The 23061-nt window shown below is 43.6% G+C and overlaps 1 protein-coding gene across 1 annotated transcript in view; it reads left to right on the forward strand.

The window, feature by feature from the left end:
- The window catches only part of LOC310987472 (pleckstrin homology domain-containing family A member 7-like), a 193316-nt gene that overhangs the window by 163684 nt on the left and 6571 nt on the right, over positions 1-23061 (forward strand). Inside the window, exons 13-23 of the mRNA XM_083973748.1 lie at positions 7166-7219; positions 9295-9360; positions 11956-12036; positions 14309-14458; positions 15506-15607; positions 17324-17435; positions 17795-17925; positions 19607-19801; positions 19896-19992; positions 20602-20684; positions 22072-22320. Coding sequence (XP_083829874.1) covers positions 7166-7219; positions 9295-9360; positions 11956-12036; positions 14309-14458; positions 15506-15607; positions 17324-17435; positions 17795-17925; positions 19607-19801; positions 19896-19992; positions 20602-20684; positions 22072-22320 — 1320 coding nt within the window. The remainder of the gene's footprint in view (positions 1-7165; positions 7220-9294; positions 9361-11955; positions 12037-14308; positions 14459-15505; positions 15608-17323; positions 17436-17794; positions 17926-19606; positions 19802-19895; positions 19993-20601; positions 20685-22071; positions 22321-23061) is intronic.

Genomic DNA, 23061 nt, shown 5'->3' on the forward strand with positions numbered 1-23061 from the left:
TAGTTTTAGGTCGGCGAAACCAAGGACAGGTGCGGATGTGAGTTTTTCAATGATGGCGTCAAATGCCTTTTGACAATCAGGCGTCCACCGTTCGTTGAAGGGTTCTTTGGGGTTGAAGTACCCTCCGGGGCTAGGTGTTTTGGGGCCCTTACGATAAGGTGGGTAGCCGCCGGTGAGATCATTCAAGGGTCTGACTATTTTTGAATAGTCGCAGACAAAGCGGCGGTAATACCCCGCGAAGCCCAAGAAGGACTTGAGCTCGCCGAGGGTTTGAGGTCTAGGCCAGGTGCGGAGAGCACTGACCTTGTCTGGGTCAGTCTTTACCCCTCTGTTCGAAACAATGTGGCCTAGATACCGCACAGAGCTCTGGAAGAAATGGCATTTTTGGGGTGAGAGTTTCAGGCCATTTTCTCTCAGCTGCTGGAGGACGTGCTTGAGCCGGATTTCATGCTCCTCTAACGTGCTGGAAAACACGATGATGTCATCTAAGAATACCAGTACTTCCCTCAGATTGATGGAACCCATGACCCTCTCCATTAACCGTTGGAAAGTACTGGGGGCATTTGTGATGCCTTGGGGCATGCGATTGAATTCGTAAAACCCCAATGGGCAAACAAAAGCAGTCTTTGGCTTATCACGTTCCTCCATCTCTATTTGGTAATAGCCGGATTTTAGATCCATTACTGAAAACCATTTAGATCCGGCGAGAACTGAAAAGGCTTCTTCAAGATTGGGCAATGCGTACGCGTCTCTGATTGTCAATGAATTTAGTTTACGATAATCAATGCAAAGACGGACCTCTCCATTTTTTTTACGAACTACTACAATTGGGGAAGCGTAAGGGGACTCGGACTCACAAATCACTCCTGCGTCGAGTAGTGTACGCAAATGCTTTCTCACCGCTTCGTAGTCGTTTGGGTGGATTGGTCGGGGTCTTTGTTTGAATGGTGTGTCGTCTTTCAGATTTATGTGGTGTTTTACTTTGGTTGCATGCCCAAAATCAGTCTCACTACAGGCAAAAACATCACGATACTCGTACAAACTACATGTTACTCTGTCTTTCCACTCTTTTGAAAGGGGCGAATCACCAAAGTCAATGGTGAAGTCTGACTGGTCTGGTTCCTTGGCTGGTTTGGGAATGCTAGCACAACATTTCACAGGGTCAGCGGGTTTGTTTGAGTCAGGTAAGTTGTCATGGATCTCTTTGGGTGTGTGAAGCTCAGCAATGACACAGTTTGAGGGAAGTGTGACATCGTGCTCATTTTCATTTCTCATCCATACAGATAGCTTGTGAGGACGGTGGCGGGGCAAGGTGACGAGGCAGCACTCCACAAACACCCCACCAGGTAAGGCAGAGGACTGAGGCTGCTCGACCATAACACAGTCACTGGGGGTGTCAACCTTCACGTACCCTTCTAAACAGACTCTCTCTTGGGCAGGTAAGACCTGCTGCACTTTACCTTTAAGCTTTGCTAACCCTATTCTCCCTGTAGAGTTAACTTTGTTTCTGAGCTTGAGTACACGAATGATTTGCCTATAGCCATAAACAGAAGACAAGTCACTTGGGTTTTTGTCAATACAATGTTCTTCATACAAAATGTCTAGTGCATTCGTACCAATGAGTACAGGTAAGTCACAATTACTACTGCGGTCTGGTACCACTAAGGCTAAGGTTGAAATTTCGGGTTCAGCTTCAACAAATTCTCTGGGGAACTTGAGAGTGATGGGTACATAGCCTAAATAGGGGACATTTTGACCGTTGGCGCCCTCAACATCCAGGGCTTGGAAGGGCTGGATGGGGTGCTCTGACAGGTGAGTTTTAGAAAAAGAAGCGGTCACTGTGGTCACCTGGGACCCTGAATCTAGGAGACACCTAGTGTTAACTCCTGACACACTGACATCTGCTACACATTTCTGTCCTACAAGACCTCGAGGGAGCTTAGCTTGAGGGTCTACTTTGTGTGAGCGAATCAATGTTTTTGTCCTAAGTTTTGGGTTGGGACTGTCATTTTCAGTTCCAGTTCCTGGTTGTCCCCCTGCAGGAACTGCATTCAGTTTAAACTCTGTTCCCAGGCTTCTTGTTTTTGTTTTAGCTCTCTGCGTTTCTTTTCAACTAATTCAGGGTTTGCTTCATTGTTGCAGGAAGGCGCGATGTGGCCGTCCTCGCCACAACTGAAGCAGTACCATGGGCGGGGCTTCCTGTTGATAAGTTTTGGTTCTGGAGAAAGTGATGGATTTCCTTCAGCAGGGGCTTTGGGCTTAGCCTTTTGTTTCTTACCTGGCTTTGCAGACGCTTGGTTTGAGCTTAGCGATGCTTCCAGAGAAGCTAGTTGGGCTTGTAGCTTCGCCATTTGTTTTTCAAGCTTTCGTGGGTCAGAGGGGGTAGCCGTTGCTTCATCGTCATCAGTGGTGCATTCCTCCACTGAGAGTGTGTTTGACTGTACTTTTGTTCTGTTAGCCCCAAAGTGCTGCTTCATCCTGCTGGACTTAGCGGCTTGTCTGTCCTCCTCAGAGCGCACTGAAAGGAGTAACTCTGAAAAGGGAGGAGGGTTATTCTTCTTCTGTTCAAGCTGAAGACTGGTAAGTAGACCATTATTCCAGCAGCCTCTACAGAACTGTTTAAGCAGCTGGCGGTCAGAATCACTAGCAGCTAACCCACCTCTTTTGATGACCTTACTCAAGATTGTCTGCAAGCGCTGCAAATAGCCAGAAGGCTTTTCTCCAGGGTCTTGGTTCGTGTTTAAGAACTTTGCAAAAAGCTCATCGCCATCATCAATGATACCATAAGCAGAATCAAGGAGGGCAAGATAGTCTTGGGGGGAAGCATTGGGCCCAAGATGTTTCACAATGGTGGCCGCAGGCGGGAAGAGGCTCTCAACCATTTTCCTGGTTGCATGTGTTGCAGACATGGCAGGGTCTGCAAGGAAAAATTCAACGTTGCTGCGCCACATGTCATAATCTGACTCTGCACTGGGACAGGGGATTCTCCCTGAGAAGGGTCTGAGTCGGGCGTTGCCATGGTAGTGGAGAGGAAGATCACTGTTCTTGATTACATGCTCAACCACTACTTTTTGTATTTCTGGAGTGGAGAGATGCTCGGAAGGTAAGTACTGGGTCGGGTTTCTAGGTGGGGATGATACCGCTGCACCTACCTCGAGTGGGGGTGTACTACGTTCAGCAGAGTGATTGTCACCTATATCAATAGGATTTACAGCAGCTGTGTGTATGGGACTAGCATGCTGAGGTTGATTAATCTCTGATGTTTCTGGTTCAGTTGTTTCAGGTTTTGTGGACTCTTGAATCCTAGCTAGTTCATCTAGCAAAAGCTTTTCAAAATCTGCTCCACTAAGCTGAGCAATATCCTTCAGTTCACTTAGGTAGATCTGAGTTAAAGTGGAACCTCTGTCTGCTGTGTACAGCTCTGACAAGAGCTCAATGTGGTGGACAATGTCCGGGCTACTGGAGGCCCTATCAACAGGTAAGTTACCTTTAAGGTGCTCAATAGCTCCACCTGAACTATATTCCACTATAGCTGTGTTCTGGAACTTAGCTTCTCTGCTGGTAATTTTAATTACCCTCTCTATCTTACCATACTGTCCCAAGTACTCAAATACTTCATTGTCTACCTCACAACCAGTTAGACCACTAACTAGCAGTGAATTAGGTACCTTGACATTTTCCCTTGTAACAGTATCCATGTTTGTATTTTGTACCACAATGTAAATTTACGTAAATTAAGTGGCATCAATGTTCACAGAAAATATGCAACAAAATATCACAATGCTCAACTTCACTTTCAAGGATTAAACCAACTCCTGGCTGGCTCGCCAAGTTTTATGTAGCCCTTTTAACCTCAATATTAGCAAGAACCCACATTCTCTAGGTTCAGAAAGCTGGACTCGAAGTAGAAGTTGAACAATGATCATTTATTACATTCAAATCAATATTATTACTTCACTGCAGCGCATGTAATTAGAAAATCCCCAAAACAAAATACAATAGAGCTCTTTAATAAAAATAATAAAATAAAAAATAAAACAAAGTTCAAAATAAATTGTCCGTTCCTTCTTTTTCAGAAGAATAAAGTTCAGTTCTGTGTGTGTGTTTATCAGTCAGTTCTTCTACTACCCGGGTAGATTTTGTGGTGAACGATCTTATCTGAATCAGAGTGCAGTAAGTAGAAGTCTTTCTTTGGAGTGGATCCCGTTCTCCGTTCTCTCGATCTCCTGGCTCGCCACTGAACCGGCAGGTTCAGAATTCTTGCTGGTCAATCTTTAATCCGGTAGAAGTAAAAACCAGTCTACACAGAAGGTGTAGAAATACATTCAATTAATACCATGTTCATATTGACTTTTTACTACTTCTTATCTAATTTCTTCTCTAATTTCTCTGAATATTTATAATCAAATTTAGTACATACACAGTTTAAATCATCATAAATGATAGTGTACACACTCATAGTAGAGTTATTTTAACTTAACTACCCCTTATGAACTCATACTTTTAACATAAATAGACTTAATTGTCTTTTTAAGCAGTATTTATATTTTTAAACAGCTTTTCAAATGAATATTTATCTTTTAACTTCAATACATTTATCTTTTTTAACCTTTTAAACCATAAATGAATTTAATTAATTCACTCTTTTTAAATCATCATGAGTAATTTAACAACCACAATGAAATAAATCACCTTTTGTACACAAAACAGTACAATAGCATAACATTCTTAAAGCTTATCATCATATCCCCATGTATTTCTCTCATTCAACAAGGTGGTGGCCCACTAGCTTGGCCGGCTACACCATTAGCACCTATACTACCTGCTTAGCAGGCTACCTGAGCTAGCATAGCGGCGCTAACCGCGATTAGCATTAGCACGGATTTACCGATCTTTTTAAAGTTGTTTTTCTCACAAAACACAATGATATAACACTACCAAGGTGGATGAAAACATTAGATACTAACTCCGACTGGTTTTATTAAAGTGTTTCAGTAAGCAATATCTTCACATGAGCTCATTATCAACAAGCTAATACCAAGGCCTAGTATCTTAGCATGTAGCTCTTAGCTTACCGGAGTCCGAACAAAGGCTTAACACGGTCGTAGCGGCTCCTCTCTCTCTTTCCACAACATTCACAGACTCTTTCCTAATAAACGAAAGGTTTATCAACACACTGTGCAAAGAATAATTGTGAATTGATGTGTTTTTCGTCACTTTTCATACCTAGGTCCGGCAGCTCACTAGCAGGTGTGTTGCTCGGTGGGATCGGTGTATCGGTAGTGAGTGTGGCTCTGTGTATGGGCGTGAGCAGTGCGTGCTCAGAGCGTGCTCAGCGACAATAAACTTGAACGCGGGGCTGATACGCCACCTAGCGGCGGGACACAGGAACTACATTTAAATTACATATATGGGCTTCGTAACCATAGGGGTTACACTTATTACAGTGTTTCACAATTGCTGAAATACATTTCTTAAAAGCCTCAATGCTTTCCTCAGAGCTTAAACACAAAACTCAATAATCATACTTTCACCAAAACACACACCTCAAAAAAGTTTTATTTAACTCTGTTGTCTCATCATACACAAATGCACAAGTGTCACACAAAAAAAGCACCACTGATCATTCATTACACACTACATAGAAAACTGAAAAACACAGTGTTCAGAGTATGTAGCTCCAGAAAATGTTCTTTATAGTGTATGAAAAAAGTAACAGTTGTAGTCTGGCCCCCAAACTAAAACCTGAGACAAATTAGAATGACATTCTAAATGTGACCTCTACTTTACATATGTATGTATATACAGTACTGTGCAAAGGTTTTAGGCACTTAAGATGTTTAGATTATTATCTATTATGCAGCACCATTTGAGAGGCCTGTCAGCATGACAATGACCCAAACATTACAACCAGTGTCAAAAATAACTATTTTAACTGACAAGAAGACTGAGTCCTGCAACAGATGGTCCATGTATGGTCCATTGGAACAACAACACAGTCCATCACAGTTGATCGTAATTTCTTCCTCCTCCTCTACCTCTCTTATCATTCTCCTCCATTGTTTCTTTCAAACTTCACCTTTCATTGACCTGTGACGTCTGACCTGGTTCATGTTGGTTTCATCCCTTCATTAGCAAAAAAATGTGAACAGCTCATTAAGTCTGAGTGATGACACCTCATCTAGAATTGTACAACATTTTGCTGTCATGAAAGAGAGCATCACAGTGCACAATGTGTTTTAGAGTGCTGCAAAAAAAAAAAAAAGCGGATTTGAGATCTGTAACTTGTAGATTCTGGCTTATCGCCACTGAGGATTTGGTTCAGACAATGGAATTTAGTGTTTTAGCAGTTCAGAAAAGCTGTAAGCAGACTTAACTGAACAAAGGTTTCCTAACATAGCAGCACTACTTCATGATACTCCCCTCTCCTCCATCCACATCCAGATTTAGACCCAAACTTCTAACCACTTGATTCTGATCCTGTATATAGAAAAAACAACAGTCTAAAGTACTGCTGGAAAAGAACCTACTAGAATAAAGCAGCTGCATCAACACCTGGTCCCAGTATATTAGTGGCAACCTCTATCAGAAAGCTCCTGTGCTTTCCCGTGGCGTCAGGCATGGTCGATCCGTCATAGCAGCTTCCACCTCCTTTCCATGTGGTGTTATTTGGCTGGTCGGTCTCCATATCCTGCTTCTGGTGACACTGTCTATAGCATGTTGTGCTGCTGACTTCTCAACATCCACAAAGCCATCCCATGCTTTGGCTAACCGTCTGGCTGTGGATGTGACGGACCAGTGTGGTCCTGTGATGAGTACAGTCTCTCATATCTGGTCATATACTTGTTTGTTAGTGGTTGAGTGATGTGAGCTGAATTCCCAGCTGAATTCAGTGACGTGTCAGGATCTGCTGCTTCCGGTGGTTCTGCTGTGTGCCGGTGTTTCTGTGTGTGTCGCAGTAGGACCTAAGCATCTACCAATGTCAATGAAATGCCTGATTTGTGAGTGTCGTGGTGCATGTAGTCACAGACAGTTAACACGTCATTACTGGATACACAAAGCTAACTACATCTGCTGGATACCTCGTCCCTGAAGCTGCTGTATAGACTCACATGTCTGATTCATCCGAGTGCGCTCACATGTTGACGCTGCTTTCACCCTCCAGGCTGATGACACCTACATGCAGCTGAAGAAGGACTTGGAGTATTTGGACCTGAAGGTGAGAGTTAGAGACGTACAGAATCGAAACGATCAACTGATTCCTGTTCTGTTTCTTTCAATTCTTTTGCTTCAGGTTACATGTTTTCCTTCTGCTGTGCCTTTTCTGTAACACTCTGACACATGTTGAACTGTTGACCCAACGTATTAGCGTGTTTTGCGGCTACAAAGTGTGTGGGGACCAAAAAAAGGAATGCCCGCCTTCTTGCAGTGATCTTCTAACTCTTGAACTTGTTTGAGAAGCATCTCACAGCAGCAGCCACCGTGTTGTGACCGCGGCTCTGTGTCTCTGTGATTTTTAACTCCCAGATCAGAGCTCTAGAGCCCCTGATCCTCGCAGTTCACAGTTTACTACTGCACTGCACTGCTGGGCCACTCAGGCCTCTAATGAACGTAAGCTGTGTGTGTGTCTGCGTTGTATGTATGTGTGTGTGTGTGTGTGTGTGTGTAGATGTGTCTGTATGCAGGTTATGTACTGCGAATCGTAGTGTGTCTGTGATTGTGTGTGCAGTGTTTCCCCTAGAATTAGTTTCAGGCCCGTTTCAAAAACCCTAAACGGACGAGGCGCATGGGACGGCATATTGCCGCAGTCAGACACACACATTCTTGTAATGCTATCTTTGTGAGGACACTCATTGACATAATGTATTCCCAAGCCCCTTACCCTAACCCTCTAAAACAAATGCCCAACCTTAACCATTACTCTTAACCTAAGTTAAACTTAATTATAACCTAAAGTCTTAACCCAAGTCTTAACCCTCAAACAGCCCTTGGAAAAAGTGAGGACCGGCCAAAATGTCCTCACTTGACAAAAATGTCCTCACTCTGTTGGTTGTCTGTTCTGATGATACAAGTCAGTGGTCCTGAAATGTGTGTATCTCTTCTTTAATACACATTTTTTCAACGACGCCATAGTTAGCTTGCTACAAACCTTCAACATCCCATAAAATGCTCACACACTCGCAGCGTTACTAGGCAACGAAGTAGGTAAACTCGGGTTGCAGAACAGCACTGCACAGAGGCTCCCAAACGGAAATGATTAAATGAATGGATATGTCGCTTATTCTTGGCATATTCTTTTTTTTTTTTTTGGCCTGGCGGGGGCTCTTGTTGGCCTGGCGGACAATTATAGGGGAAACACTGTGTGTGTGTGTGTGTGTGTGTGTGTGTGTGCACATTTTACCCTTGTGCATGTTTCTCCAGAGTCTAGAACAGAGAGGCATCGTGTGTGTAGTCTGTATGTGAGTGTGTGTGTGTTCCCATGTTGTAGAGTGTGACCTGTGTGACCTAGACAGACCATCCCATCGCTTACAGCACCGCAATCAGAGCTTGGCATCAACTACCCCCCCCCCCTGTCTGTGTCCGCCATGTTGCGATGTTGACGATGCTGTGGATTAGTGGGCATGGGATGGCTCGGCAGTGCATGTGTTGTGGCTGTGGCTGTGGCCCGGTGGTTGAAAAGCCAGCTGCTTCTACCATCGTCTCTGAAATGCTGCACCTCCTTCACAATAACACAGGGCTCTACTGTGTCTCCTTTTTTTTTTTTTTTTTACTTATTGCTCCATAAAGGAGTGCAAATTTCCACACACAAGAAAAATCGTTGATTTTGCACACCTGCATTTTCATTTTTCTCTTCAGGAGGTTATTCTAGCACTGTAGAACCCTGTCAGTGAGTCAGCACCTGAACTCAGCGTGACTGCAGCAACGATTTTCCCATTCAGAAAAAAAAAAAAAAAAAACCTGCAACTTTTTTGCATGGAAGCAGCATTTTGTACAGATGTTCTATTGAGAAGTCATTTTGTGCAGGGCTTCAAAGTGTCCATAGCCATTGTGCTCTCCATGGCACGAGCTGATTTTGTTTTGCCAAAACTCACTCATGTGGTCACGTACACAAGGCTAAGAGTGCGTAACCGTGTCACACATAGTCTGTCTCAGCCTCGACCTCGTGATAGTTAGCAGTTCGTCTTTGTGTTCCTGTATTTCCTTTGTTTCAGCCGTAATGTACCGTGGAGTAGGACATGTAGTGTGATGATGCAGCTAACACCTAGAAATTGTTTTTTTTCTTCTAACTTCCAGGTTGCTGGAAGTCAGACACTCAAGGAGTTGGGGAAACCTGTCAAAGTTGCAGAAAGTGATGTGGATGTAAGTAAGAAACATGAAGCCAGTATGAGAACGATAAATCTGCAACTGCAGTTCCTCTAACGACCACCTGATGGCCTCAGATGAATTCCCACAATTAGAAACAGTTTCTGTCTAATAATTATGTCCATCTTTATTTACAGTCTATGATACAAGCTTAATAGTCCTCAACCCAGCTCTATTTAACCAGCTGTCCCAGTCCAGTCCAGTGTTATTCAGATGTTCATTTTGGGATGTCTCAAGTACATTTTACCACAATCAATTCAGACAAGGCTCTGGGCAGAGAGAGATTTGCAATAGACCAGAGCGGCATCTGAGAATGACTGAGGCATTCTGGGTAATTTAGGGGCAGTGCCCGGGATCCCTCCATTGAAAAGTTCAGCCTAACTGGCAAAAAGTTGGCAATTAACAGGCTATTTACAGACAACACTTAGCCAAAACATACCCGGTGATTCGACCAAATACGTGTAGATGTCCAGGTAAGACATTTCTGGCCACTGTGTGGGGTCATTGATCATTGTGGGAGGCTAAATGGGCATACCGGTAGATTAATTAATTGTAATTTTTCAAGATAGCGTGAACGGTCGGTTTCAAGGAGGGTGTCAAAATAATTATGAGACATAGTGCTACAAAAGAAACAAAAAATAAAACATTAAAATTGATTGTTAGTTAGTCTACACTCCATCAAAACACGAAAAGCTACTGAGTGCAGTTTAAAAATGCCGGGCGCTGCCCCTAAATTACCCAGAATGCCTCATTCATTCTCAGATGCCGCTCTGGTCTATAGCACAGCCGCTAACGCTGTGTCACTGCTAGTTACAAACTAACAAACTACACAGACAAATAATATATGCTTATAATAATGATGATAACAATAATAATAATGACAATCTTTATTTATATAGCATTTTTCTAACAAAAGAAAAACCGATAAAACAATCATGTGTATAAAAACAGCTTTAAAAATAATCAGTTAAATTCTATCTGTTCTAAAACATACAATGTCCAGATGGAGCATGTTTGAGAAACTGAAACAGTGTGATGTGGAGCCCAGTCCAGCAGCACAGTTTTTAAAATTTAAAATAATGTCAATGTTTTAACAGTAAGAGATGCTGCTAACTGTACTGAAATATCTGCTGGCCTCTCCCCTGGCTCATCATCTGAGTCTGGATCTGACTGAAGATTAAACTCAAACTTGTCTCTCTAATGTTTCCTCTTCCACTGATGTTCATGACACAGCTCTTTCACCTGGTAATGTCATGTAGGGACTGATCCACTTCTCACTGACAAAGTGTAGATGTGTTTTACACCTTTTTATGTGCGGATACTGTGTTCAGCTCAGTAATAACCATGTCTTAGGATTTCCACAACACAGGACTGGAAATGACTTTTAAGCTGCTGAGCTAAGAAGAGCTCTGTTTTGTTCCTCTCCAGACAAGCTACCATAAAATTCTGGTTAGTTTTGTGGAGCAGCGCTGCCTGCTGTGGTTCATTTGGGAAACAAGTGAGGGTAATCAAGGCTAAACATAATATAAATCTTATGATAAAAGTGTTGGGAGAATTGAGATGAGCTTTAAGTCTTGGCTTCGAAGGGAGAAAAACAGCACACAGACAGCGTGTGTGTGTCGCTGCCACAGCTCGTTCAGCCTGATAAACCAAACAACTCCCCTGCAGCTTCTCAAACAGTCTTACAAAAGTGTGTCTCAGACTAAGCTTCATAAACAACTGTTAAGACAATTTATGAGCGCCTTGTCTGCGATGAATATTTGATTAGATCCAACAACAACATCACCGTGGAGACGACAGCAGAGTGAATAATTTATCTGATGAAATATTCAAACCAGCGCGGACAGAAAAACTTTCTGCGGCTTTGTTCACGCCAAACTGTTCTGTCACAATTTTGCTCCACGACTGTATGTTGTGTTGTTTCACCGGAGGATGATGGTGATCCAGCGTTTGCCTTGAAGTTTGCTGGATTTAATCTGGGATTAATTAACAGGGCTCAGAGCCTCCTTGACTCTGTAATTGAACGTGTCAGGTGGGTCACACCCACTTTGGCTCACTCACAGCAATTACACCCGGATGAGTCCTGGGGAGCCGGGGAGCCATGAATATTAAGTGTTGCAAACTCAAACACTAAAAGAAGAAGAGCTGTGTAAACACATTTAGACATGTTGCTATACAGCTGGCACAGTTGCACACCTTACAGGGCCGTTGCTAGGAATTCTGGGGCCCCTGAAAAAATACTGAAGTGGGCCCCCACCCCCTGACTTTTCATCGCCACTTTTTTTGATTGACTGTGTATAAGAGGAATTTAGTAAAAATGTTTTTTTTATGGGCCCTACTGGGCTGTGGGCCCCTAGAATCGTCATCACTTTTCTCCCCTCTGCAAAGGCCCTGACACCTTAATACACAAAGAGGAACAGATACACACTTATCTACAGCTGCAGAGACAAGGGGAAGTTGTAATTAAGTAAATGGGCCATTTAATTAGCAGAGGTCAAAACACACACGCACACGTCTTATCAGAGGGAGCATGGGGCTCCCTTCCCCCCCTGTTCTGTCCCCACCTGCTCAGCTCTGTGTCTCCTCCCGCAGGTGAAGCTGAGTCGGTTATGTGAGCAGGACAAGATCTTGAAGGACCTGGAGGCGAGGATCAGCTCCCTGAAGGAGGACAAGGTAGGTACACGCTGAGTCACCATCTGAGTCCATCTCAGTCCACCAGCTGAACCTGACCAGTCCACGAGGAGAATGCGTTCTGTGCTGCTGTCAGCGGAGCTACTAGTCCAGCCTGATAACACAGGCTGGTGAGAGGAGGAGATGAAGGAGAGGCTCCGTACTGCTGTCTCACTGTCTGAGGCTACTAGTGATATTACTGATACCAGACCTCGGACCAGAAACAAAGAGAACACATGGGATGTTAACGTGCCAAAAAAGCCAATTACAATGTGATATATGAGAGTAGAAGTCCTTAAAGGGATAGTTCAGCTTTTTTTTCAAGTGGGGTTGTATGAGCTACAAATGCCCAATAAGTACACTAGATGCTAGAGGTGTGCCAAAAAGTCGATTCACATAAGAATCACAATTCTCATTTAATACAATTCAGAATCGATATAAAATGTCCCAAAATCGATTTTAAAAAAATAAAAAAATGAAACAAATCTGCTGGCTGTCGGCCTCCATTTCCTTAGAATTTAAAAAACAGCATGTTTAACTGCACAATTTTTTTTAAAATAAAGAGGCACTTTTAATTTTGTTACTTAAAGGGCAACTTCGTTTTTTTTCAACCTGGGCCCTGTTTTCATATGTTTTTCTGTAGATGTGAGTGATGGATAATATTTTTTTTGAGGTGGCTCCAGTATTGAGCCGGGCAGGCAGCCTGCAGCCCAGCTGATGCTCTTGCATGGGGCAAGTGGCTCCCGTCAAAGTTCGCCGTAAACGAGCATTTTTTTCAAACTGACAGGCTCAGATAGTTACAATGAATGTCCGACAACATACTAGAAAGGAGAAATTAACGTATTCAGGGTTTTTTCTGGCCAAAATTTGGGTTGAGGCGGCCGCAGGGATACGTATCTCTCCCTCCGGTCAAACGCCCCGTCCTGATCCACATCCACTGCAAAGTAAAGGTGCCGCCAGCTGTAATAGTGTAACATCCGCGCTTTTACAGCTGATTTTAGGATGAAACTCTGAACATAAATAATAAATTACCATGGAGATCTATCCGGCCACCTTTGTAGCACAGGAGAGCCCGGCTCGCTACAGTAGCTGCAGCTCTCCGTCTCCGTCTCCTTCTCTCTCTACGCTCTGTGCCGGTGGGGTGTGTTTACACTCAGCACCAGGTTTGAACGGAGCGGAGTCTATGAGCCCCAATGAGCCCCGCCCCCGCAGGCACACAAGCAAGCCGCGCATCAACGGCATCTTGCGGTCTGGCCCGGAGCTGAAATCAAACACACCCCTCCTGCTGCGGTCGAGTTGAACCAGTTGAAAACAGCGCCGCTGAGCTTCCATACCGTAGCCTACATTGAGTTTCAATCAAGATTCCAGCGCAGCGGCAGACAATTTCAGCGAGGCCGTGCCGACCACAGGGTCTGGTATGTTGTCGGACACTCATTGTAACTATCTGAGCCTGTCAATTTGAAAAAAATGCCTGTTTATACCGCGAACTTTGACGGGAGCCACTTGCCCCATGTAAGAGCGTTAGCTGGGCTGCAGGCTGCCTGCCGGGCTCAATACTGGAGCCACCTCAATAAAAGTGTTATCCATCACTCACATATAAACATAGGAAAACAGGGCCCAGGTTGAAAAAAACCGAAGTTGCCCTTTAAGCAATATGTGATATTGGTTTTATGCAACAGTTTCAACAATTCCATTTAAGCAGGGATACATGTTTAAAACTCAATAAATGTGAAAATGACACTTTAGTCATTCTGTCTTGCAAAGCAGACTGGAGTAGATCATGAGGATCGTTTGCACACCGATAGACTGAAGCAGAAATCAATATGAATCAAATCGTTTTGAATCGAAAATCGATTTTAAATCAAATCGTAGCCCCAAAAATCAGAATCTAATCTAATCGTGAGTTAGTAAAAGATTCCCACCCCTACTAGATGCAGTAGAAACGTCTCTGCTCCCCCCCTCGTCAAAAAAGCTGAACTATCCCTTTAAGAGGCAGCCAAGACCCTGATTCACTGTGGAAACATGCTGCCCTCTAGAGGCACTTTGGAAACCTGCTCCCTACTAAACAATTACTTTCCCTGGCACTGTCCCGTGAGTAAAGTCCTAAGTTGCTCTGTCCAACTTTTTCCCTGTTGAAAGGGTTTTCCTGGAGTTTTTCCTCAGTGGATGTGAGGGTCTAAGGTCAGAGGATGTTGTTATGATGCTGTGTTTAAAAAATAGGCTATACTAATAAAATGGCCTTGCCCTTCCTTGTCTGATCTGGTTGCTCCCTCAGGACAAACTGGAGTGCGTCCTGGACGTGTCCCACCAGCAGATGGAGCAGTTCCAGGAGCAGCCGGCCCACGCTCACAAGATCGCCTATCAGCAGAGGCTGCTGCAGGAGGATCTGGTCACTATCAGAGCCCAGATATCACGGCTGTCCACGGTAAAAGATGGTGTATCTGTACATGCTATTTCTCTGGATGTAAAGTTTGGAGGTGTCTATCAGCGTTTTTATGATTATACGTATGTCTCCAATATGAAGATATACAGCAGTGTTTTTCAACCTTGGGGTCAGGACCCCATGTAGGGTCGCCTGGAATTCAAATGGGGTCACCTGAAAAAAATCAAAACGAGGAGTTTGTATTTGGTTATAAAAAAGTCTCACATTAATGTGGATGAATCTACGCTACCCACACTTGTTAATGGCTCCATTTTCGATAAATATATCGTTTTGTCTCTATCGTTATTTTGTTATTTTAATTAATGGTGGAAGTGCTGGGCGAGCCGACCAGTGTTTCCTTACTTTCGGTTTTGCGGACGCTGCCCGGCGGGTCATGGGAATAACGCCGCCGAATCGCCCTTTATGGTCGGAACTACGACGGTATCTGATTGTCTTCGAACCTCTGACTTTCATTGTTGATGAATGAAAACATTCTTGGCAAGACGTCCGTCTTGCGCCGGTCCAAGAATTTCACCATGCGCGCGGAGGCTCATGGTAAATGTAGTATGAGAACACTTCGCTTTCCAAAACTCCTCGTTGTCGCTTTAACTAATTATTATTCTTTTTAAAATTAAAATTATGATTAAAAACACCATACACAATCGTAAACAACTGTACTCTATAATTTCACTTTCTCGAATAAATCGAGTTCAAATAAAATGCAGCATATAGAAATATCTGAGCTGGTGCATCTTGATTGGCGGCCACGATAACGTGACTGCACGTGATAGCGGGGTCGCCAGAAATTTGTGATGTCAAAATGAGGTCACAAGCCAAAAAAGGTTGGGAACTACTGATAAACAGTGTTCCGTGTATCTGTTGCACTATGACAGATGAATGCAAAATGTCAGATGGTATTATCAGATAAAACACAATAGTATTGAATTGTTCTTTCGGTTAGTGTGTGTGGGAGTGCAGGGGTGAGTTGTGTGTGGAGTTTTATGTACATTCAGAGTGCTATAAGTTGACCTGTGTGTGTGTGTGATGCAGGAGATGTCCCAAGCCTGGGAGGAGTACAGCAAGCTGGAGAGATCAATGGAGCAGCTGAGGGCGGCGCTGCACACACACATGAACCACGCCTCCACCCCTCAGGTGAGACGTCACAGGCTGCGTGTCCTTTGTCCTTAAAGGTGTACAGAAAAGAAAATTGAATTTGAGCCCACTTTGGGTCATAAAATTAATGTGATAACTCATCTTTCAGACGTTGTAGGCCAAACTTTGTGCAAAATTCTATTTTTGAGTAAATCCGGGATGAAAGTGTGTATTTTTTTTTTCGCATTGGATAATGCAGGCGCACGGATTATACGTCAGCCTGTACACGATTCACCAGCCACTGCTATTGGATCCGTCATCCGTCATTCAAACGTCTGAGACACGCACACACACACGGAGCTCGGGCTCGCCCCAAGCTTTGAATATCCCGCCCGCTCGATAACGACCAATCAAATTCGTTTCCCTCACTCGGGTAAACTCGTGTTGCAGCTCGTGACAACTCGGCGCGACAAACAGGACAAACGGCCATTTCTGTACACCTTTAAAGGGATAGTTCAACATTTTGGTTAATTTGCCATAACACTATAGTCATAGCATAGTCATACCTTAAATTGTCGGTGCAAGCTGTTTTTAGATCGGCGGGGCAGAGACGTGAGCTGCACGGTATTTCCACTCATGTTTCCCTCGTCAAACTAAATACACAATCCAACAACTCCAAAACGCTCTGGTGGACAAGTTGTAACCTGCACATTCACCACGCTATGAAATAATAACGTATAATTAGACTATGTAACAGTACGACACATGAAACAAATACTCGGAACTACTTGTGCATTTGAAGTCACTCTGCCAAGCAGTTTTTTTTGTTTTTTTGTAGTTGTATTGTTATTTGGAACGGACAGAAGAATACATCTGCATGGCATCAATAGTAAAAATAAAAACTAATATGACATTCCAGTTTTGTTTGTTTTGAGTACAGAAAATGTGCAACACCAGCCATCAGGGCATGAGTCCAAAGAATGTACAGTCACAATTCGTGAGTCGGACTTTGTTTGACCTTTGCAGATCCCACTCTCCTGTAATAACATAAACTTCATAAGACCTGTGCTAAAGTGGAAACACAGTTATCCTCTTACGGCCATGTAGTGACAAATTGCCCGTAATAAAGAGAGCCAGAAGAGGCTCATGAGTTCACTTAGAGAAAATTCTGATACAGTTTAATGAAAGGTAGAACAGTTAACACAAAATTATGTACATAAAACCGCCACTGTCATAGAAATAATCATCAATTACCAGTCACAAATTAAATGAGTAAATTACAAAGCAATATTACCAGTGAGATCAAACTAAGTCCACTCTTGCGGGGGCTATGAATGAAATCCAGTTGTTCCGGTTGTGTTAAAATTTGTCCTTTTGGATTCTTATTTATTTTATTTATCATAAATACTGTATCTCTAGAGTAATTCCAATCCAGCCATCTAGGGTAGCGATATCGTAATGTTACATTATTATTTCATAGTGTGGTGAATGTGCAGGTCCCAACACCAGAGTGTTGTGGAGTTGTTGGATTGTGTATTTAGTTTAAGTTTGATCTAAAAACATTAAAGGTAATGAACCTACTCCTAACACTATAGGGGTTATGGCAATAGGCTAATTTGCCAAAGTTTTGAACTATCCCTTTAAATGCTCACATGCACACAATTTGAAATCTTACACACTGTTTATGAAGATGAATTATAAAATGTGTGACGTCCGGCCAGAAGTGAAAGCTACAAATAGAGTTTGAACACTTGTGTGTGTTGTGTCAAACCTCAGCAGGAGAAGGCTGAGATGAAGCGTGAGCTGTGGAGGATTGAAGATGTCATGGCAGGACTGAGCACCAGCAAAGCCAACTACAAGATCACCATCGACTCTGTGCACAACCCAGGTGGGACGACCACAGCAGCCCAGATGTTGTTGTAGCAGATGAAGCCACTGGCAGTGTTTTATGAGAACATGGTCCTGACTTATTGATTTCATATTCTTTATTCCAGCTACCATCAGTGTATCTCACAAAGTATCTGCCAAAACCAGAGTTGTCATAATCATACTCACGTTTTACATTTTATTTTTATCTTAGATGAGAAACTTGGCTTCATGTGTGATTTTCTCTGCTTGGAGATGTAAACATGTTCAGGAATTTGCATGGTTCCTGTTTGTTAATGCACTTTTAAATGTAAGAAGTGTTTATTTTTTTACCTTAAAAAGCTAAATCCTGATGACTGTGTGTTTCACTTGACCCACTAGAGAGGAAACTAGTGCCTTCGATGTCAGACCCGGCAGTGCCTTCCCATAGCACCGAGGTCCAGCCTCCTCCTCGCAGCTCCTTTCCCAGCATGCGCTCCCATACTTTGCCTCACAGCACTGTGCCAAAGTGGGTAAGTGTCAGAAAGAAGTTTGAAAGAAGAAGACAAAAACAGCAGGGCAGCAGAGTTGACTTCATATTGATTTTCAGGAGTTACAGCTGGATTTAGTTTCAGTCTTTACTAGTGATTGGAATAGAATAGAACAGATACTTCATTTGTCTTACCTTAAAAAACCTAAAAAAGTTACTGTTTCCCCTGTTATAACGCCGTCACCATTACTTACAATAAAATGCGCCATTACTTGACTCAATAAGTCCCGTCACAAAATAATACACCGGTTAAAGTGTACGTGATATAGCCTGCCCTATACATTTTCTTTTCAGTCTATCAACTAGTCAGAAAAGAGCCTGACTGTGTGGAGGAATACTGAGTGAGTTGGTTAGTTCCTGATAAACGAGGTCAGGGTTATGGTTAGGGGGTTAGGGGGGCCAGTCCAAGTAATTTGACATTACTTTATCTGGTAATTAGTAACTTTTATAATGTAGTAATTCATTTACTAACTCAGTTACTTTTTGGGGAAGTAACTAATAACTATAACTGATTACTTAAAAAAGTAAAGTAAAAGTAACAGGCCCAACACTGGTCTTTACCAAGCATTAGGGTTGGGAATCTTTTACTATCTCACGATTAGATTCTATTCTGATTTTTGTAGCTACGATTCGATTCAAAATCGATTTTCGATTCAAAACGATTTGATTCATAATGATTTCTGCTTCAGTCTATCGGTGTGCAAAGGATCCTCATGATCTACTCCAGTCTGCTTTGCAAGACAGAATGACTAAAGTGTCATTTTCACATTTATTGAGTTTTAAACATTTATCCATGCTTAGATGGAATTGTTGAAACTGTTGCATAAAAGCAATATCACATATTGCTTAAAGCAGATATCAGTGGAATGTTTTTGTTAATATAAGTCCTAAATAGTCCTATTTTCCGTCAGCAATCACTTACATGAAGTATTTCAGCCTAAACACGAGTCTCTCCGTCACTCTGCTCTGCTGTAACCCGAGGAGAAAATTTTCCTTGTGGGATACAAGTGTTATCCAATGAGGAGAGAGAACGGCATGAAGGGCTGTGTGTGCAGCCAAGGGATGCGCGTGAATGTGGTGACGTAGCACGAGGACCAATTGATGCCTGACAAGGGCGGGGGCTGCTAACTCATGGTGCGTTCAAAGAAACTCGTACTTTGTGTTTTTCCTTCCTGTGAAGTCATACCAGTTCGATCTGGTACGAGTTCACGGGTCGGAAGTTACGAGTGGCCGTTATAGGGAACTTTCACAGACAACAGGATGGTAAAAACACGAGCTACGGGTTACCTGGAACGCTACCAAGTCGTAGTTGTGACTTGAAGCTGTAACTTACGGTTTCAAAAGCCTGCCTTGAACGCAGCATTAGCCGAAACGGCCGTGAAGCTGATATCTGCTTTAAGTAACAAAATAAAAAAAAAATAGTGCAGTTAAACATGCTGTCTTTTAAATTTTAAGGAAATGGAGGCCGACAGCCAGCAGATTTGTTTCATTATTTTATTTTTAAAATCGATTTTGGGACATTTTATATCGATTCTGAATCGTATTAAATGAGAATTGCGATTCTTTCCTGAATTGATTTTTTGGCACACCCCTACCAAGCATCACAGCACCATTTAGTGAACTTCCAAAACACTCAATTCATGTCTGTCCACTTACTGTCTCAGGCAGAGGACAGCGCTCCGCCCCGTCCCCCGCTGCCCCGCCTCTACGACTATGAGGAGACGCCCCCCGTGGTTCCGCCCCTCCCCAAAGAGGCGTCGGTCATCCGCCACACGTCGGTGCGCGGACTGAAGCGGCAGTCAGATGAGAGGAAGAGAGACAGGGAGGGCGGGCAGTATGTTGTCAACGGAGACTGTAAGGTATGCTGATGTTTTCATCTTCAGTCAAACACCGCTCTCTGAGGGACTGAACCTCAGAAGCTGCAGCGTCCTCTCTAACCTTGTCTGGTTGCAGGCCGACCTGCGATCATACCTGAGCGAACCAGAGCTGCCGGGAATGAGTCATCACAACTCCGGGTCTGATATTGAATACCAGTATTTCCCAAGCAAAGGTATCTGAGCATCACATTCTTAATTTCTTCTCCTGCTCCCTGATCTGTTTTATTTAGGCCAATGAACCACACTAACAGACCACAGCTTATTTGACATGTAAATATAAATGCACACAATGCTGAGCAGCAACCATTGCTACAGTTTTTAGTTTGAATTGCGGTGTGGTCGATTCAGATTCTGATCTAATTTGTTTTCAGCAAGTTTTAGATGAATAAATTAAATGTGTAATAATCCAATCTCCACAGACCAGAGGATTCATCAGTTAAAATGTACTTACCTCACTAATACATTCTCCCTCTGTAAATGAATTTATAATCACCCATGAGAGCAGCCTGGTGATTTGAGAGGGGTGGAAAAGTGTGGAATGTTATTAAAATGATTATCATGACTAAATTATGTGGTTAAATAAAGAATCCAAACGTGTAAAGATGTTCAGGTTCCCAAATTAATATATCAAGGTTATTTTTTCTCAGTGATGATACATTGTGATCAGGTTTTCTAACAGTTTTTTTTTGTCTCACATTTTTTCCATTGTCATGATGACCTTACTGCCTTTTTCAACCAAACCAACTGCTTCTCTTCATTCTGTCATCAACTTGCTCTGTCAGGCTCCTCATCTCATGTGAACCAGTCCACCTCCATTTCGTCCTATGTCACCCTAAGGAGAGGCCCTGGGAGCTCTGCAGCCAGGGTGAGTCAAGACAGGAGGGCTGGAGGTGTGATCAGGTGGAGGAGCTCAGTGTTGGTGTAGCTCTGGTTTAGTTTCAGCATGGGTGCAGATCCCGGGGGGGACGGGGGGGACATGCCCCCCCCCAATTTCTGAAAAACATGAATTGTCCCTCCCAATAAAAATACCCTAAATTATTCAAAATTGAACCAATGTATTTTAGATTCACATCTAAAAAGAAATGATTGAAATGGTGGAACATATGACAGATGTATTTCTGACTCCACATTCCATCTCTGGTCTCCTCCACTATGATCCAAATGAATGGCTAGTTTCTTACAGACGATGATGACATCAGCATGCTTTAAAAAAACAACCCCCTCAATCTCTTAGGGCTTCATATTTTGATATTCATCCATATCAATTAATCATGCATAAAGTAGTCCTATACACTGGGAGAAAAGGAAGATGGTGAGAAGAATTGGGGATCTGGGAGGGTCGGAGGGAGTCCGAGACCCTTAAAATTATAATTTACTAATATAACAGCAGTGATTGGCGCTGTTGGCTGTTTAGGACAAATAAACAAGAAAGGTACAGTAAGCACAATATATGATTCCCTGTGCAGTACTTTTTGAATGATATGGCGAGCCTCTACCGAGTTGTGATTCATGGTGGCATGGTATGAGCTGCTAGCCTCGTAAACCAGCCTCTCGCGGAAATGCATTTAATTTCATTCCGAGGGAGAGTCTGGCCTCATTGCCGCTGTAAGCGTTTGGCCTGAAACCCTCAGAAGGCCGAGCCAATCAGCGTCGCCGCTGTGATTGACACAGCACGTTGGCCAATCAGGGACCGACTGGTGCAAAGCCCCGTCACTACACCAACTTGCTGATTGGCTTAATGGGGTTGTCTGTCAACGCTACTACCAAAGATATTAAACCGTCTTTGCTACTACTCCCGCCCAGCTCCCGCCCACCCCAAACGCTTAGAGGGGGATGAGGCCAGACTCTCCCGAGAAATGAAATGCATTTCCGCGAGAGGCTGGTTTACGAGTCTAATGAGCTGCATACGGGCAAGAAAAAAAATCACTTTAGTGTCCCCCCCAATCCTGACATCGGATCTGCACCCCTGAGTTTCAGTCTCATGTTTGGTGGGAGTTGAGAGTTCCTGATCTAATGTGTGCAAGTGTTACAGACCGAGGCTGCACTTAGCATGTCTCTGTCAGCCATCTATTCGAAACAGATGCACTTTCATTAGTGTTCTCTCTTATTATTTTGTCGACACCTGTCTTCCACCACACTATCTCACTGTCCATTCTCCTCTCCTTTCCTTCCTCTCTTCATCTCCTCTCATTTCCATCCTGCCGTCGCTCCAATTCCCTGTTTCTTCCCTCCCTCCCTCCCTGTCTCAGCAGGAGCGACCTAAGAGTGCCTTGGAGCGTCTGTCGTCGCCTACGGAGGCCCTGCAGCTCCCCAGCAGCCAGCCCCGAGGCCGGATGACGGCCGAGGAGCAGCTGGAGAGGATGAAGCGCCACCAGAGGGCGCTGGTCCGCGAGCGCAAGAGGAACCTGAGCCAGGGGGAGCGCTCGGCCTCCACCCTCCCCAGCCAGCGCTCCTCCTCCTCCTCCCGGCTGCCCTCCAGCACCAGCGAGCCCCCGGCCTCCGTACGTTACCCCCCGCCCCCGCGCAGCAGCAGCAGACACAGGGAACACCACCTCCACCACCACCACTGCTGCTACGCCACCCTCCAGCCCCCAGCTACATAATAATCCTATAGCAGGAATGCTAACACACTACCACTCTCTGCTGTGCAACCAGTGGTTGTTGACATTAGCTGCAAGCACTAACAAGCTCCAGGGCAGGATTGGCTACAGCTAGCTAGCTAGCTACCTAGCTAGCTGGCTTGGTTAACGCTTTAAGAACAATGGGAGATGAAGAGAGAACAGAAGAATGAGGGAAATGCTTGGCTAGTTTTGGACTTGCACAGAGTCACTCCCTGTTGATTTTATTTTTTTAAAGGTTCGGGGTTGGAAGTGAACCATGTTACCACTGCCCCCTGGTGGGACCTCACTGACACAATTCTGAATGTAAATCCATGAGAAGAGAGGGGAAAGGAAGGCAGAGCGATGCCTTCCTTTCTCTGTTTTTAATCATCAGAAAGTAGAGAGAAGAGCCCATATATGTACATCTACATGCCGTGTACTTGTACACTTTTATTTATTTACTGAGGGATATTTTCAGAATACATTGTACAGTTATATTTCGTAGAGATTTGGTATATATAGAGCATATAGAGGAGATGGGGTAGGTGAAAATAGTTTTCAGGGTTGGTGAAAAGAAGAAAGAGTTAATACTATTGGCACAAATCATGATCACACCTCCCTCCTTTCTTTTCTTCAGATGAA

The sequence above is a fragment of the Trachurus trachurus genome, assembly GCF_905171665.1.
Source record: "Trachurus trachurus genome assembly, chromosome: 6".
In the NCBI taxonomy this organism is placed as follows: domain Eukaryota; kingdom Metazoa; phylum Chordata; class Actinopteri; order Carangiformes; family Carangidae; genus Trachurus; species Trachurus trachurus.